This window comes from Heterocephalus glaber, unplaced genomic scaffold (genome assembly GCF_053883595.1).
Source record: "Heterocephalus glaber isolate CG9 unplaced genomic scaffold, H.glaber_assembly_v1.0 deba00001610, whole genome shotgun sequence".
Lineage (NCBI taxonomy): Eukaryota > Metazoa > Chordata > Mammalia > Rodentia > Bathyergidae > Heterocephalus > Heterocephalus glaber.
The window spans coordinates 36,358,275-36,373,345 of record NW_028258381.1 but is presented as its reverse complement, the minus strand read 5'-3'; the positions used below and the strand labels follow the sequence as shown (position 1 = coordinate 36,373,345).

The 15,071-nt window shown below is 42.2% G+C and overlaps 1 protein-coding gene across 1 annotated transcript in view; it reads left to right on the top strand.

Annotated features, from left to right (window-relative positions):
• Sdk1 (sidekick cell adhesion molecule 1) overlaps positions 1-15,071 on the top strand; it is an 827,695-nt gene that overhangs the window by 651,210 nt on the left and 161,414 nt on the right. Inside the window, 2 exon segments of the mRNA XM_087195944.1 lie at positions 13,047-13,162; positions 14,841-15,033. Coding sequence (XP_087052070.1) covers positions 13,047-13,162; positions 14,841-15,033 — 309 coding nt within the window.

The following is a 15,071-nucleotide window of genomic DNA, read 5'->3' as shown; positions in this document are numbered from 1 at the left end:
AATGGGTGATAAAATAATTAGAAAATTTCCCAAGGTTGAACAATATCCAAAGAGTGTTACTTACTTGATCAGTCAGCACTCGGAGGGTGGCGCTAGATGCAAAATGCAGCCTTCGGGGCTTTTCTTGGTCAGTGACTTGGGGGAGGTAGAGATGGGCTGAATGTCATGTGTGAGGTGTCACACCCGAGCTGGTAAGACTTCCACCCCAGAACCAGAAACCAAAAGTGGCCTTGTTAGATTGATGGTTGAAATGAACAAATCACAGTGTCCAGGAGATAACCCAAAATAGCACGTTTAGATACCAGTAACACTGTGACACAGCATGGGGAGGCCTGAGTTGCCCTTAGTCGCCATGAAAAGATCAGGGGTTTTAGATCCAAACAGAGCACTGACCCTGAATTTAACCTGGATCAAAAGATGGCACAGCAGATCATAAGCCATGCAACCCTGTGCTTCTGAGATGCTGTTTGTGTAAAGGCCACCACCTGGCCACACGGGGCCAAGAGAAAGCCCAAGCTGCATAGCAAAGGAGAAGCAGAGTGGGCAATGCAGTCATCCCGCACTGGGGAAACCAGAAGAGAGCAGGGTGCTGACCGGACCTGTGGTAGTAAAGCCTGGCTGGATAGTTTTGTGATTTCTGGACAGTCTAGCAGCTGTGAGTGTGGGAAGAATGGTTCACCCAGGCACTGTGGAGATCAAAGGGCAAAAGCTGCAGAAGGAAAGGTTTTAGTTCAGCAAGTTGACAACAAGCTGACTTGAGGAGCAGGAAAACTGTGTCTACGAAACAGTGTGGGTGGCAGCTGCTGTGGCAGGATGCCCACCGGAGTTCCTCCCTCCCCCGGGAACTCAGCAGGCTGCACAAGTCCTCCTTCACCTTCTGCAGAGCTCTATTCGGACATCATCTGTATGGCTGTTTCTGCATCTTTAGGCTGTGCGAAGCTTCACAGAAGAAGCATTCTATACTGAAATTCTGGTTATTATTTCATGGAAAAAAGCCAAAATGTTGGGTTGTATATATGTTTGAGTCTGCATCTAGGCATTGGTACATATGCAGGTTACAATACCCGGCCTACTGCATTTTTACCTTGCAATTTCTACTTGCAGATTTGGCTCAGGAACTATCTCTTCTGTAGGATCCTCTTTAAGGAAACCTGTGCTGATGTTCATTGTAGCGTACATTATAAAATCATAAAAGTCTGCTTCCCTCAGGCCAGGGATTTAGCCCAGTGGTTCCGCCACTTGCCTTGCAAGTGCAAGGTCCCGACTTTGATCCCTGGTACTAAAAAAAAAAAAGTCTGCTTCCCTCACTAGACTCTGAACTCTATGAAAGCAAGAACTTTGAACCCAAATTAATTACATAAGCACAAAGAAAGGACCTGGCTAGATAGCAGTAGGCCCCCGTATGTTTGTACAGAAGCACACGTGTGCACACACACCAATGTACTGTACATATGTATATGCACATACACACAGGGTCTTTGTACTCAGCTGCATTCCCCAGCCCTCTTTTTATTTTTTGTTTCAAGGCAGTGGTCTCACTAAGTTGCCTATGCTGGACTAAATTAGTGACCCTCCTGGCTCAGCCTTCCAGAGTGCTAGAATTCCAGGTGTGAGCTACCACACTCAGCCTCTTCCTTTCTTTACTGCTGAAATGTAAATGTTAAGAGTGGTAGAGAGGAGAAAGCAGTTAGAGGCATGAGCCCCGCAAAGGAAGTGATCAAATTACATTTGCAGATAATAAGACTTGATGTCTGAAATACCATAATACTACACTATGAACAATAAAGAATTTTTCAAACAAGCAAGTTACAACAGCACCATATAAAAAAAAAACTGACTTCATATGTGCAAACAGCACAGCTAGAAGTTATCCTACCACTGTAATAGAGTGAGAAGAAAAGAGATCGCAGCTAAACATAACTAGAACTGGACAGCTACAAACATAGAAGGCCATAGAAGTAGAAGTGCACAGGTGGGTAGACATACCACATCCTTGAACAGGAAGCTCAACGCCACAGTGATGTCAGTGCCCCTTAGTTGACTTAGAATTGTCATATGGTCCCAATAAAAATACTATCTGATTTTTTTTCTGGAGCTAGAATTTAAAGTTCATTCATCAAAATAAATGAGTAAGAATAGACAGGAGAACCCTGAGAGAGAAAGGTATTAAGGATGGACTAATGGTTCAGGTATTAAAACACTTCAAAAGCTCTGTAAGTAAAGCAGTGTCATATTGGTGCATGGAGAGAAAAATCAGGAACCAGAACAGGAAACTCAGAAGTGAAACTCATTACATGCCAAAATTTAACATATAATGAAGGTGGCATCTTGAATTACTAAATTTAGACTCTTGGATTAGGATTCTTGAAATAAAGGGACACTTGTATGGAAAGATGTAAAATTGAATCCATATACAAGGATGCATTCAAAAGTAGATCAGAGGCCGGGGATTAAGCTCAATGGTGCCGCCACCTGCCTCACAAGTGCAAGGTCCTGAGTTCAATCGCCGGTACCAAAAATAAAAGTAGATCAGAGATGTCAGTATTAAAAATATAAACACACATAAGTACTAGAAGAAAACTTTAGCAAATGCCTCTATAACCTGGAAATGGGGAAAATGTTTCTATGATGCAAAATTCAGAAGTGATAAATGAAAAGATTGATAAATTTGACTATATTTATATTTGACTATATTTATATAGTTATATATTGACTTACTTATATAGTTATATAGTTTTAAAAAGCAAAATTATTCTGAGTAGACAAAGTACAATAAACAAAGGGAAAACATACATGGCAAGTATCTGCAGCTTGTATTGCCCCCTGCCCCATGATAAATAGCTCTATAGTAAGAGTTTCTAAAATAGAGAAGAAAAAGATCAACAACTGGAAGGAAACTGCCAGCTCAGGATAGCGTGTTACCCTGAAGCCGTGAATGGGCAACACTAGACAAGCCACTGGAAACGACATGGCCCAAGCCACATAGTTGCTTTAGAATAAATAAGAGAGAAAAAAATGTGTACGTTTTGGATACCAACACTAACATAAAGCTTTGCATAAAGACTTTATAGCAAGATTCAATCTGAAAAGGCAGAAAATCAAGAAATCCATTGTCTTCGCAGAGAGGGTCTCCCATGTAGAAGGGGTCTACTGATCCAAGTTCCTTGTTAAATCAATGATGTGAAGAGAATGGCGAGTCTAGTAAAATCCAAGGCACCAGAGTCCCACCTGCTTTTGCTTTTATGAAAGATCTGTACTCAGAGTACCAGTTTTGACAGAACCATTTCTTTCAAGAGATTCCCACCCATGCTGTTCCAAGTATCGTTACTGATGTCAGTGTCCATCAACCTGCAACACAAACTTGTTTTATTTAATAGTCTTCTCAAACAGTCTTTTCTCTGGGTCATGCAGCATGTCACTTACGCATCTTCAAACAGCACAGTTCCAAAGCAGCATCTTGTTTCCTGCACTTCACTGGACCCACACGGGTGCTGACAGTTTTCACGCATCTTGGTCAAATGAGTGATTCTTCAAATGCAGGAAAAATAGCAGCATTAGCTACTAAACGGAGGGCATTGTAATTAGCTTCTTGCACTCGATTGGATACAGTTATAAACATGTCCTACCTGCAGACAATTTTACTGGGCCTCATGTTTTTCTGTGTAAGGTCCATGCTTTGAGGAAAGGTGCTGGTGCAGTTTGCCTGGCATCCTTGCTTCATCTGCTTTCTTTCTATTAAATACAATGTTGAGGCTGTGGAAGAGGGGGCTATTGGAAGATCCAAATCTGAAAGGGAGAGCATCTTCTTTATGTTCTCCAAGTAGAAAGAGTTTTACTGCTATGACTCTGTGTGCCGATGCTTCCCATCAGTAACATGTTGTTCACCATCTGGGAGGCTGAAGCAGGAGAATCACAAGTTGAAACCCAGCCTGAGCAAATCAACAATTTAGGGAGACCCTGCCTCAAAATGAAAAGAGCTGGGGATGTAATCAAGGATGCAAAGGTCCTGGGTTCAATCCTCAGTACCACCAAAAAAATTGTCCATTGTAGTGAGAAAATGTCTCTGTAAATATACAATAGTGTTAATGACATTTACATAAATAACATGAAATACTGCTATATTTAAACATAAAGTACACAAAGTGGACTGTGGTGCTTCATGTCTTCAGAAGTTAATTTTTCAAAAGTTTCGGGCTAGGGATTTAGCTCAGTGGCACCTCGCCTGCCTGGCAAGCACAAGGTCCTGAGTTCAATCCCCAGTACCAAAAAAAGAAAAAAAGTTTTGCTTGCACACATTCTTAAGATTGTTTCAAAAATAAATCACATTGAAAAACTTAAAAACTGAAGCATGAAGTGAACAAAATAGGCAATATCGACCTATTTCTTTTTATTTGATTAGAGAATTACAATTCTAGAAAATTCATAAATAAAAAATTGTGTCATCTCCAATCTAAAATGCTTTGAAAAGTCAATTCAAAGCTATAAATCCATTTTACTCTTTATTGCAGTGATTTAATTAAGGAGATTATTATTTTAAAACTTATTTTAAAATTTTTAAAGGCAGATAGATTCATTTTGAAATTTCTTCAAACACACTGTGTTGGTGAATTCACATCATCACTAGCCAGGAAGAAAAGAAGGAAAGGAAGGAAAAGAAAAATTTTAAAAATCATTCATAGTTTATTGGGGTTCATCCAGTACTGACTAATAGTCGTAGATGAATTATCCATGCCTTCTGTATATTCCAAGGTAGTTGGAAAAAATACCCCACACATTGAAAAAGCACACATGCATGCACACGCACACACACACACACACACACACACACGACAGCAAGTTGCAAGGGAAACACCTCAGCTCAATCAGGTGGGGCCAGGGTCTTAGGGACAGTACGGTGTGTGAATTCTCCTTGTTCCTGGAGCAGATATTACAGTTACTGGTTTTATAAAGCTTATAGAGTGAGTCACATATAGAGTTAAGTTGTTTACTAAACTTTTTTTTTTAGAACAGTAATATTGAGTATGACTTCAGACTTCACATGCATGGGGTGCCTCCCCACTGTCGGTGCCGTGCAGGAGAGGAACCTTGGTTACAGTCCGAGAGCACACTCTGACACCTGTTTACCACCTGAGTCCATTGTGCACTGTGGCGTTCAGCCTGGGTGCTTTGCATTCGGTGGGTGTGGACAAATGTATAATAACACGTGTTCACCATTACAGCACTGCATGAAACAGTATCCCTGCCCCGAAAATTCCCACGCTCAACCCTGATGCTCCTATCCCCTGACAACCACTGATCTGATTACTGTCTCCACAGTTTGGCCTTCTCCAAAATACTTTCTAGTTAGAATCACATGATATGCACCCTTTGCAGATTGGCTTCCGTAACTTAATAATATGCAATGCCTAAGTATAGCTTGCAAACATAATTTCTACCCTCATAAGGTTTTGAATGGCCCTAAACAGTGGTTTTCTGCTATGCAAACTGACAGACACCAGTGTTCCCATGGCCCACATGACCCATGGAAGCACAGTGATAAGGACACGCTGTATCGCCATGCCTCATATTTGTGCACATCCTCAGGTGGGAGAAGAAGCTACTGTTTCACCTGGGCCCTAGAAGTTTCCATCACCAATCAAATGTCATTGTCTAAAGTTGCTCTTCCACTTGCATTTCCCATGTTGTCAACGTCAGGTCCCCAGAGCCCTGGGTGCTCCCCAGCAGAGCTCCTTGTACTTGGCTGTGCAAATGGAGCCAGTGTCAAATGTGTTTGGGCGATGGTAAATTTAAGATCCAAGCCTGTGCAGTGCAGTTATATAGTGAAAATAGATTTTTGTGAACATTGAAACCAGAAAAGAACATAATACCTGTCACTTTACCAGGCTGCTTCAAGGTCTCCCTTTAGGGGCAAGGCAAGAGTCAATTTTAAATGGTAATTACCTAGGGATAAAATGTCCCTGAAGATCTTATTCTGAGCAGCAGGAGGCCACAGCTTCCCTTCCAGCAGGGAGAAGGCTGTGCGGAAAGAGGCTCTTGTAGGAGGGTGGGCAGCCCTCCTCCTCCTGCTACCCTGGCTGGGGTTGAGCCCTGCCTTCCCTTCAGAGGGCCAGGGTGACATAACCTCTGTAATTAAGACCTTCCCTGCCATCGCCACTCTTTTATTTGAAACCCGAGTCAGGCAGGATTTACTGGCTGTAGCTCTTCTTTTCTCGCTTGAGGGAATTTTAAATTCCATTGTCCACAAATTCTAAGACACTTCTGATGACAATAATTAGGACAAAGAGAAGCCCAGGATCTGGCAATCCAAGAGGGCTGAGAAGAATGGGAGACATTTTGAATAAAGCCCAGGGTGGTGATAGAAAAGAACTGAGGCTTCGGAAACTGTATCCATCTGTGACTTGGGGATGGAGAGCACGTGCCAGAGCATCACAGGCTGTGGCACCGGCCTGAGGCTGCTCAGTTGGGCTGGTGATTTTGGTAATGAGGGAGGCAAAGTGCCATCTGCACAGAGTGGGGGGCACTGTCTCCCTGAGAACTTGGAGTCCCAGAGAGGCCCTGCCTCCAGGAGGCAGAAAGCCCAGCGCCAGGAAGAACACTCTGAACTGACCCCATGGTACCCTGCAGCCAGCAAAGCAAACATACACCTGTCCTCTCCACACTGTAGGCAAGTATTTCCTAATTAAATTATGCTATGTATCTTCTTCTTTTCTAGCATATGATCCATGTTTTATTTCAGAGAACATGTAATGGAAAACTATTATGGAATTATTCCACAACCAGTAATTGGGGCTGATGAAATTCTAGAGCGAAGTCACAAAGCACAGAACAAATTTTTCAATCTCAGAGAATATGGGGCCTAAGAATAAAAGCAAAACAATTTTAGTCTTTCCACAGTAGCTCCTGATGCTTTTCTCTTCCCTTCCCTTTTCTCCTTTCCCTCCTTCCTCCTCGCTTCGTGTCATTTCTTTCACTGGAGCATGTCCTGGTGCTCTATCACTGCTAACAAACTATCCAGAAACTTAGAGGCTTTCATGCAGCAACCATGTTATTGTGTCCCATGCTTGGCAGCTTAGGAGGTTGTTCAGGTCTCAGGTAGGTGGCTCTTTTCCCCAGCTAGAGCACTGAGTTGGGGAGGGAGGTGGAAGGCTCCCATGTTGTTGGCACAGAGGCTCCCTGGAGACTGTCCTTTGCAGCACTGTGGATTCAGCATCCTTGCACTTCCTACATGGCCGTTCAGGCTTCCAGAAAGGATGTCCAGTTTCTCCAGCACCACTTGTTGCAAAGATTCTCTTCTTTGTGCTTCTATTAAAAACCATTTGATGTGTGTAAGAGTGATTTCTGGACTCTTTTCTATGTCATTGATCACTATGTCCATCTCCTCTCCAGTGACATCACTTGCTTCTGCTCCCTGAAAGGGAAAAGTGCTACTTTATTAGGGCCTTGGTTATATTCCCTTGGTCAGAGGAGTCACAGAGCCCACATTGAAGAAGCTTAAACATATACATCACCTTTCAATGGAAAAGTATCATGAAATTTGTACCCTGTTTAAAAGTGAGATTTGTGGTGGTGGTAGTACCTTAGAAACAAAGGAGCTGAGTGAGTCACTCTCTTCCCTCCATCTATCCTTAAACAGCACCCAGCAGTCTTTCCTGGTTCCGTTATCCCAAGAGAGTACAAAATAAAATAACAGAAGCCTAGGAGATCACCATGTCCACCAAGGGAGAACCTGTACAACTGTAACATGGCCCAACTGTAACAGTATGATTTGCCTGCAATAAAATTCACCCTGTATAGTGTACAGTTCTGTAAATTTGACAGACATCTTCAGTCCACAATCACTGCATTGTTGAGTCACAGAATACTTCTGCCACTCAGATCCCTCATCCTTCCCCTTTGTGCTCACACTTCCAGCCCTGCCCAAGACCTCAGCGAACCCTGACCCTTTTCCTTCTTCTGATTTTGCCTTTGACAAACTATAAAATGCATGGAATAACCCAATGTAATTATTTTGAATCAGCTCCTTACCACAGCATAGTGCATTTGAGAGTCACCTGGGTCATCATGTGGGTTAGGAATTTGTTCCCTTTTGTTGCTGAGTGGTATTCCACTCCAGGGATGTAGCACACTCTGTTTCTCCATCCACCAGTTGACAAGCACTTGGGATGTTAGCAATGTGGGAGGATTGTTAAAGTAGCCATAAATATTGTGTATAGATTTTTGTGTGAACTTAAAATGTCACTTCTTTTGGCCAAATGTCTAGCAGGAGGATTACTGGGCCATGTGGCTAGTACATGTAAGCTTTGTAAGAAACTACCAACCTGTTCTACCAGTGGCTGTACCACTTTGTGTTCCCACCTGCAAGCGTGAGTGCCATTTGCTCTCATCTTCACCAGCACATGGTTGTTATTGGACTTTGCTTGTTTCAGTTTAGCCCTTCTAATGGGCATATCAGCGATGTCATATCCTGATTTTACTTTCCTCGGTGACCAGCAATCCTGAGGATCTTTCACGTGAGAATCTTTCATATTTCCTGCCATTATATTTCCTTTGATAGAATAATTATTTGATCCTTTATTCCATATTTTGACTTTTTTATTTTCATATTATTGAATTTTGAAAGTTCCTTATATATTTTGAATTAAAGTCCCTTACTGGATACAGGGCATCTTTTGCAGATACTGCCTCCCCATCTGTGACCAGATTTTCATTTTCTTAGCAGTTCATATCATAGAGAAGAATTCTTATTTTGATAGAGTTGGATTTATCAATCTTTTTTCTATTATGCATTGTGCCCTTGGTGTTGTATCAGAGAAATTTTGGCCTAATCCAATGTCACAACTATTTTTTCCCAGAGATTATATAATTATAGTTTTATGTTTAAGCCTACAGTCCATTTTAAGCTAGATTTCATATGTGGTATGAGGTATAGATTCAGATCTCTCCCCTACTTTTTCTTTCTTTTTTATTTTTGCATATAGATATCCAGTTTTTCATTTGTTGAAAAGACTACTTTTATGCTTTTACTTATAACTAGTTCGTATATATTGGAGAAAATTCAGGCTTCTATTCTGCATCATTGATCCACATATCCATATGTTTTTCGGTAACACCCTGTTTTGTTTTGTTTTTTATTAAATTCTTTTATTGGTACATTGTAGGTATACAACACAATTACATTTCTCATTGGGAATTGTACCTTTACATAATGCATCTTGGTTCTTATTTTTTCCCCATTCCTGGCCCTCCCTTCACGCCCTCCACCCTTCCTGCGCTCCACCCTTCCCTATTTACAAAGACTTTATTTCCATTTTTTCCATTTCTCAGCATTTTTCCTTTCCCTTCTTTCCTTTCCCCTGCCCCTCCCACTACCGCTACCCCTTTGGACCTTTTCTTCCTATTTTGCATTATCGATTATTCATTCTAATCATTGGTACATTTTAGGTATACAACATAATGACATTCATCATTGGAAATTTGCACCTTTACATAGTCTCTCTTGGTTCTTATTTTTCACCCTTGCCCAGCCCTCCCTTCAACCCCTCCATTCCTCCCTATTTACAAAGATTTTCTTCCTATTTTTCCATTTTCTCATATTAATCCCATTCCCTTCTATCCTTTCCCCTACCCCTCCCACTTCCTTCCACTTTGCCCCTTTTCTTCCTATTTCACATTATCTGTTATACATTTAGTCCTTATTTACACTTTCAGTTTCTCACACCAGAGAAACTATTCGGTATTTATACGTGTGTGTCCTATTTATTTCACTTAAGAGTATCGCCTCAATGTGCATCCACTTAGCTATAAATGTCTCTAATTTCTCATTCTTTATGGCTGAGTAGTACTCCATTTTATTAAAAAAACACATCTTCTTTATCCAGTCTCCAGTTGATGGGCATTTGGGCTGTTTCCAAGTTTTAGCTATTACAAACTGGGTAACACCCTGTTTTAATTACCATAGGTTTATAGTCCTTAAACTATGTAATGAAGTTTGTCCAATGTTTTTCAAAATTGTTTTGGATATTATGATTACTTTACCTTTCCTTAGAAACTTTAAAATCATCTTTTCAATTCCTAAAACCTATCCAGCTGCAGTTTTGATTGAGATTGTGTTTGCTGTGCAGATCACTGGGGAAAATGATCCCCTTCACTGTTGTCTTCCAACTCCATGCATCCAGGCTTTCATTTCTTTCACCAGTGCTTTGTAGTTTTCAGAATGCAGATCTTGTACATTGTTAAGTTCATATCTATTTCATGTTTTCATTGCTACTTTAAGTGACACTGATTTTTAAGCTTTAATTTCCAATTATTTATTGCTAGTGTTTGGAAATATAATTGATTTTACACTTTGATTGTATGCCTGGTGATCTTAGTTCCTTAGTTCTAGGAGCTTTTATTAGGTTGATGCTCAGAAATTTTCTATAGAGACAATCGTACTGTCTGTGAATGGAGAGCAGTTTTTCCCTCTCTTTGGTCTATAGGCCTTTTATTTCCTTTTCCTGCATTACTACACTGATTTGTGCTTCCAGAAAAAGAATAGTGAGGAAAGCATCTTTTCCTTGTCTCTGATCATAGGGGACCAGTGTTTAGCCTCTTATCTTAAATAGGATATTAGAGGCAGGTGCTTTATACATGTCCTTCATCAACTTTATGAAATTCCTTTCAATTCCTGCTTTACTTAGAGATTGTTTTGTTTTGTTCTGTTTTATTTTGCTTTGTTCTGTTTTGTTTTTGAGATAGATTCTCACTTTGTAGCCCAGGCTGGCCTTGAACTCCTAGTGTTCCTCCTGGCTTAGCCTCCCAAGCTCTAGGATTACAGGCATGTGCCACTACACCCGGCTAACATAGAGAGTTTTTTTAAAAAATCATAATTGGATGTTAAAATTTATCAAATGCTTTTTCTAAACCTGCTGAGATAGTCATGTTTGCTAAGATAGTCATGATATGTCTTACCTTGATTGATATTCCAATGTTGGACCACCTTGCATTTATAACTCCAACTTGATCAGGATAGATTATGATTTTAACATATTTCTAAATATGTTTTTCTAATATTTTGTTATGATTTTTTGAGCTCATATTCACAGGGAACATTGGTGTATGATTTTTAATTTGTCTTCCTGATTTTTGGTATCAGTAATACTTTAAATTGGTTTAATTGTTCCTCAAATGCTTGGTGTAATTCTCCAATGAAATACTCTTCATTTTCTTTGTTCTTCTACATGTAAAGTACCTGTTTTACTAGTCTGCAGCTCCCAAAGACTCTCTCCTGTTATGTAACCACACTCAGTAGGTGTTGAGGATGTCAGTTAAAAATTCATCACCCACTTACATGGAAACTGTTCTCTCTCTCTCTCTCTCTCTCTCTCTCTCTCTCTCTCTCTCTCTCTCTCTCTCTCTCTCTCTCTCATCTTTCCTCGTATAGTATTTCAGGCTCCAGCTGCCTTCAGCTTCAGCTCTCTAGAGACTCCTACGAAGTTATGACTTTGTTGTTTTTCAGCTTTTCCTTGTTTTTACGTAGAGATGATGTTCTGTCCAACTTTCTAGATCCCAGGCATAGCTATCCTTGTGGTCCCTTCAACACACGTTTTGCCTGGGTGTTGAAAGGGAAGTGCTACAAGTTTCTTGGTGATGGGAGGGTCTAGGGAAGTGGTAGTGAACCTGCAGCACACATGCCACAGTGGACTGTTTCTATCATTGAAAGCTCTAAAAGGTTCACCATCACTGGCCTGGGGAATTCTGTGGCCATGGTCAAAAGCAGATGAAAAGAGAAGACTGGAGAGCATGATGAATTTTCAGGTTTTCCATCTTGGTCTGATGAGATGGGGGCATGAGGAAGATAGCTGTGGGAAATGTATTTTTTAACAGGACCACATTCTGAGCATGAAGCGTGAGACCCTTACCTTCCTTTCTCTGCCTAGAGCTGAAGGATCCTTTGGGTTTCCATGTCTTACTTTAGAAACAAGCACCTAAAGAGCCAAGACTGTTCCTTCAGCCCTGCACAGTCCAATGGTCTGGCCAGTGTCTAGTCTGTTTGTAGGTCACTAGGTCATCCTCCTTGAAAGCTAGTCCTGTCACTCCATTGCCTTTTCCAGAAAGCTTTCAACCTCCCTTTGTCCACCCCATTCAACACCAGCCACTGTGTGAATCCCAAAGAGGACCGTCTATCCCCTCAGCCCCTTTTCTCCCACACCCCTGACCAGCCATATTGATCACTTCCTGCCTTTACCAGGTTCCTTCCCATTACCATGCTTTGCCCACTATTTTCAGCCAAGAGTGCCATTCTCAAGCTTGGTACCCTCCCGAGGTTGAGCCCTTCTTCCAGGCACAGCCTACATGAAGCCCTCCACCACCACCACCCCCCTCCCCCAGCAGAGACACCTGCTCCTCCCTGCACCTTTGCTGCCCTGCTTACTGTTATGGTTCCATCTCCCCTGGGACATCATTCCTTGAAGGCAGGTATATCATTGCATTCTATAGCTGTTCAGTGAAAGACAGAGAGCAACAGTGAAAAAACCAAAACTAGTTGCCCATGTTGGCAAAGAGAAATTTAGCTCCCAGAAGCATAAACAACAATACATATAGGAAGGAGGTGACAGCTTTGTTTTGTTTGTTTCTTTACAAAAGAGAATACTTTACCTTGAAATAGTCGTATGTAATGTCGGGGGGGGGGTGTTGGTGGGGGTGATTTCTAGATGAAACTGGGCCTTGATCTCCACTAGTGGGCAATTGAAAAAGGAATCCGTGAAAGCTTTTACTTCCTCTTTGTCCTGCATCCGTGGGAAAGACTCATCTGTGGAATAAGATGGTATAGTCCAGTTTTCTCCCTGTGCCTTAAGGAATTCTTCAACAGAAAACAAGAAAGAGCCCGATTCTCTTTCTTCGTAATGCCACTATTAGCTTCCAAAAACATTCATCACACTCCACTGTTCTCGGTGCCGTAATTGCCTGTGGATCCTGAATGACAGCTGTGGCTCTCTCTTGCATCTCTCCTCCCCATGGTGCCTCCTGCCATTGGTTTTGCTGTCTTCTGCGACCCCTTGGGACAGTACCCACTGCGCCCCCGCAGAACGTGCAGGCAGAAGCCGTGAACTCCACCACTGTCCAGTTCCTGTGGAACCCACCGCCACAGCAGTTCGTCAATGGGATCAACCAGGGATACAAGGTAACTACCAGCCTGGCGTGGAGCCTCAGGCCGGCTGTCCTGCTCTGTGACCATCCAGTGGTCATGCAGGGAGGCCATCCTTCCCATCCCATTGGGAACTCCAGGCATCCAATGCAGAGTGGTACGGCCTTGGTAGGGTCACCATTTATCTAAGGTCTTACCCTCAGCTCTCCTGGTTCAGAAACTCAAACAATGAGTTATCAAGACAATGGATCATGCACATAGGAGAGAGCAGTTTCTTATGAGAAAGGCCATTCATTCTCAGTGGCCAGTGGGAGAACTGTTGGGAGTCAGCGTGTGTCCAAGCCACTTCTGCTGGAGGGGGCCTCCCTGGGCACAGTGCAGGCAGGCTCCAAGCAGAGGGTACAGGCTTGTAGCCAAGGAGGTTCACTCCTCCCCCTCCCTGTTTTAGGGGGGAATTCTGTTTAAAGAAGAGACCAGTTGGTTCAGGATTCCTCTCAAAACCAAATTAGAAACACATATTCCCACCATCCACCTTAACCACAACCTGTTTCATAGATGGGATCAGGTGCAACTTGAAAAGTGCAACTTATCTTTCCCTTCAATCCCCTCAGTGTGGGTGCCGCAAACTCACTAATCTTCCCACAGGGCCAGGGCACTCGGGGAGACCTTTGTGCGAAGGGATTCCATCCCCTGTGCTTGAATCTGGTGATTTCAGCTTCAGAGGGGATCATTTCCCAGATACACGGTTCATTTTTTTTTTTCTCATTTGTGTTCAACTTACTAAAACACTTATTTAATGTCTCCTAGAAAGGCACACATAGCTGGAAATCATCCCTGCCTTTCCTTTTCCCTCAGAAGTATTCAAAGTCAGAAGCTTTTGTGAAAGCAAATCATACTGATCAGCCCAGGTGCTTGGGCCCTCTTGAATCTGCTGCCAGGTCTGACTGGCGAGACAGCAGCGCTCACTTGAGTGTGGGAGGGCTGGGTAGTCAGCATGATCTGTGGACACCAGGTGGGTCCTGCAGTGGGCAGCTTTCAGAGCTAATTGGCCTGAGAGATGTTTGGTGTCAAAGGAATGAAAGCTCACACAGGCTCCTAATGTTCCCAAAGCATGAAGCAGCTTTCCTTGGAATATTCTTGTGTACTCTTTCTTTAAAATCATAACTGGTGTCCTAAATTCCTTTTCAGGAAACTAATCTAATATAAATTATATATATATTGTTTTTTGGGGTTATTTTTTGGTATCAGGGATCGAACTCAGGTCCTTGTGCTTGCACAGCAGGTGGCGAAACCACTGAGCTAAATCCCTGGCCCTCTAATATAAATTATAAGTGATTGATTCTACTGAATTAACAAACGGTGTAATCTCTGTCCCTTGTGGTTAAGAAACAGAAGTTCTATAGCAAGCTGGCATGAAGGAGGGTGAAGGTTTGCAGGGGAGTCCATTGCTCCAAAGAGCAGTTAATATTATTATTTTATTTATTTATATGTATGTGTTTAAAATATATATGCATGTGTATATACACGTGCATTTGTATATAATCATCTGTGAGATCTCTTTTCAAATGGACTTTTTTGAAGTACATGGTATAGGGTTTATAGGTTTCATTATGACTGTGCTTTCTTTAAAGACTTACTACAAAATAAAAATCTGATAGAGATTGGAGTGAGCAAGTGGACTTTAAAAGGATCTCTCTTCACCTGCCCATCTCAGCTTCTAGCATGGCCATCCGATGTTCCCGAGGCAGTCACTGTGGCCACCATCGCCCCAGACTTCCACGGAATCCACCACGGATACATCACGAACCTGAAGAAGTTCACCGCTTACTTCACGTCCGTCCTATGCTTCACCACACCAGGGGACGGGCCCCCGAGCACACCGCAGCTTGTGTGGACCCACGAGGACAGTGAGTACTGCTCTCTCTGGCCTCCTGCGAGCCCATTC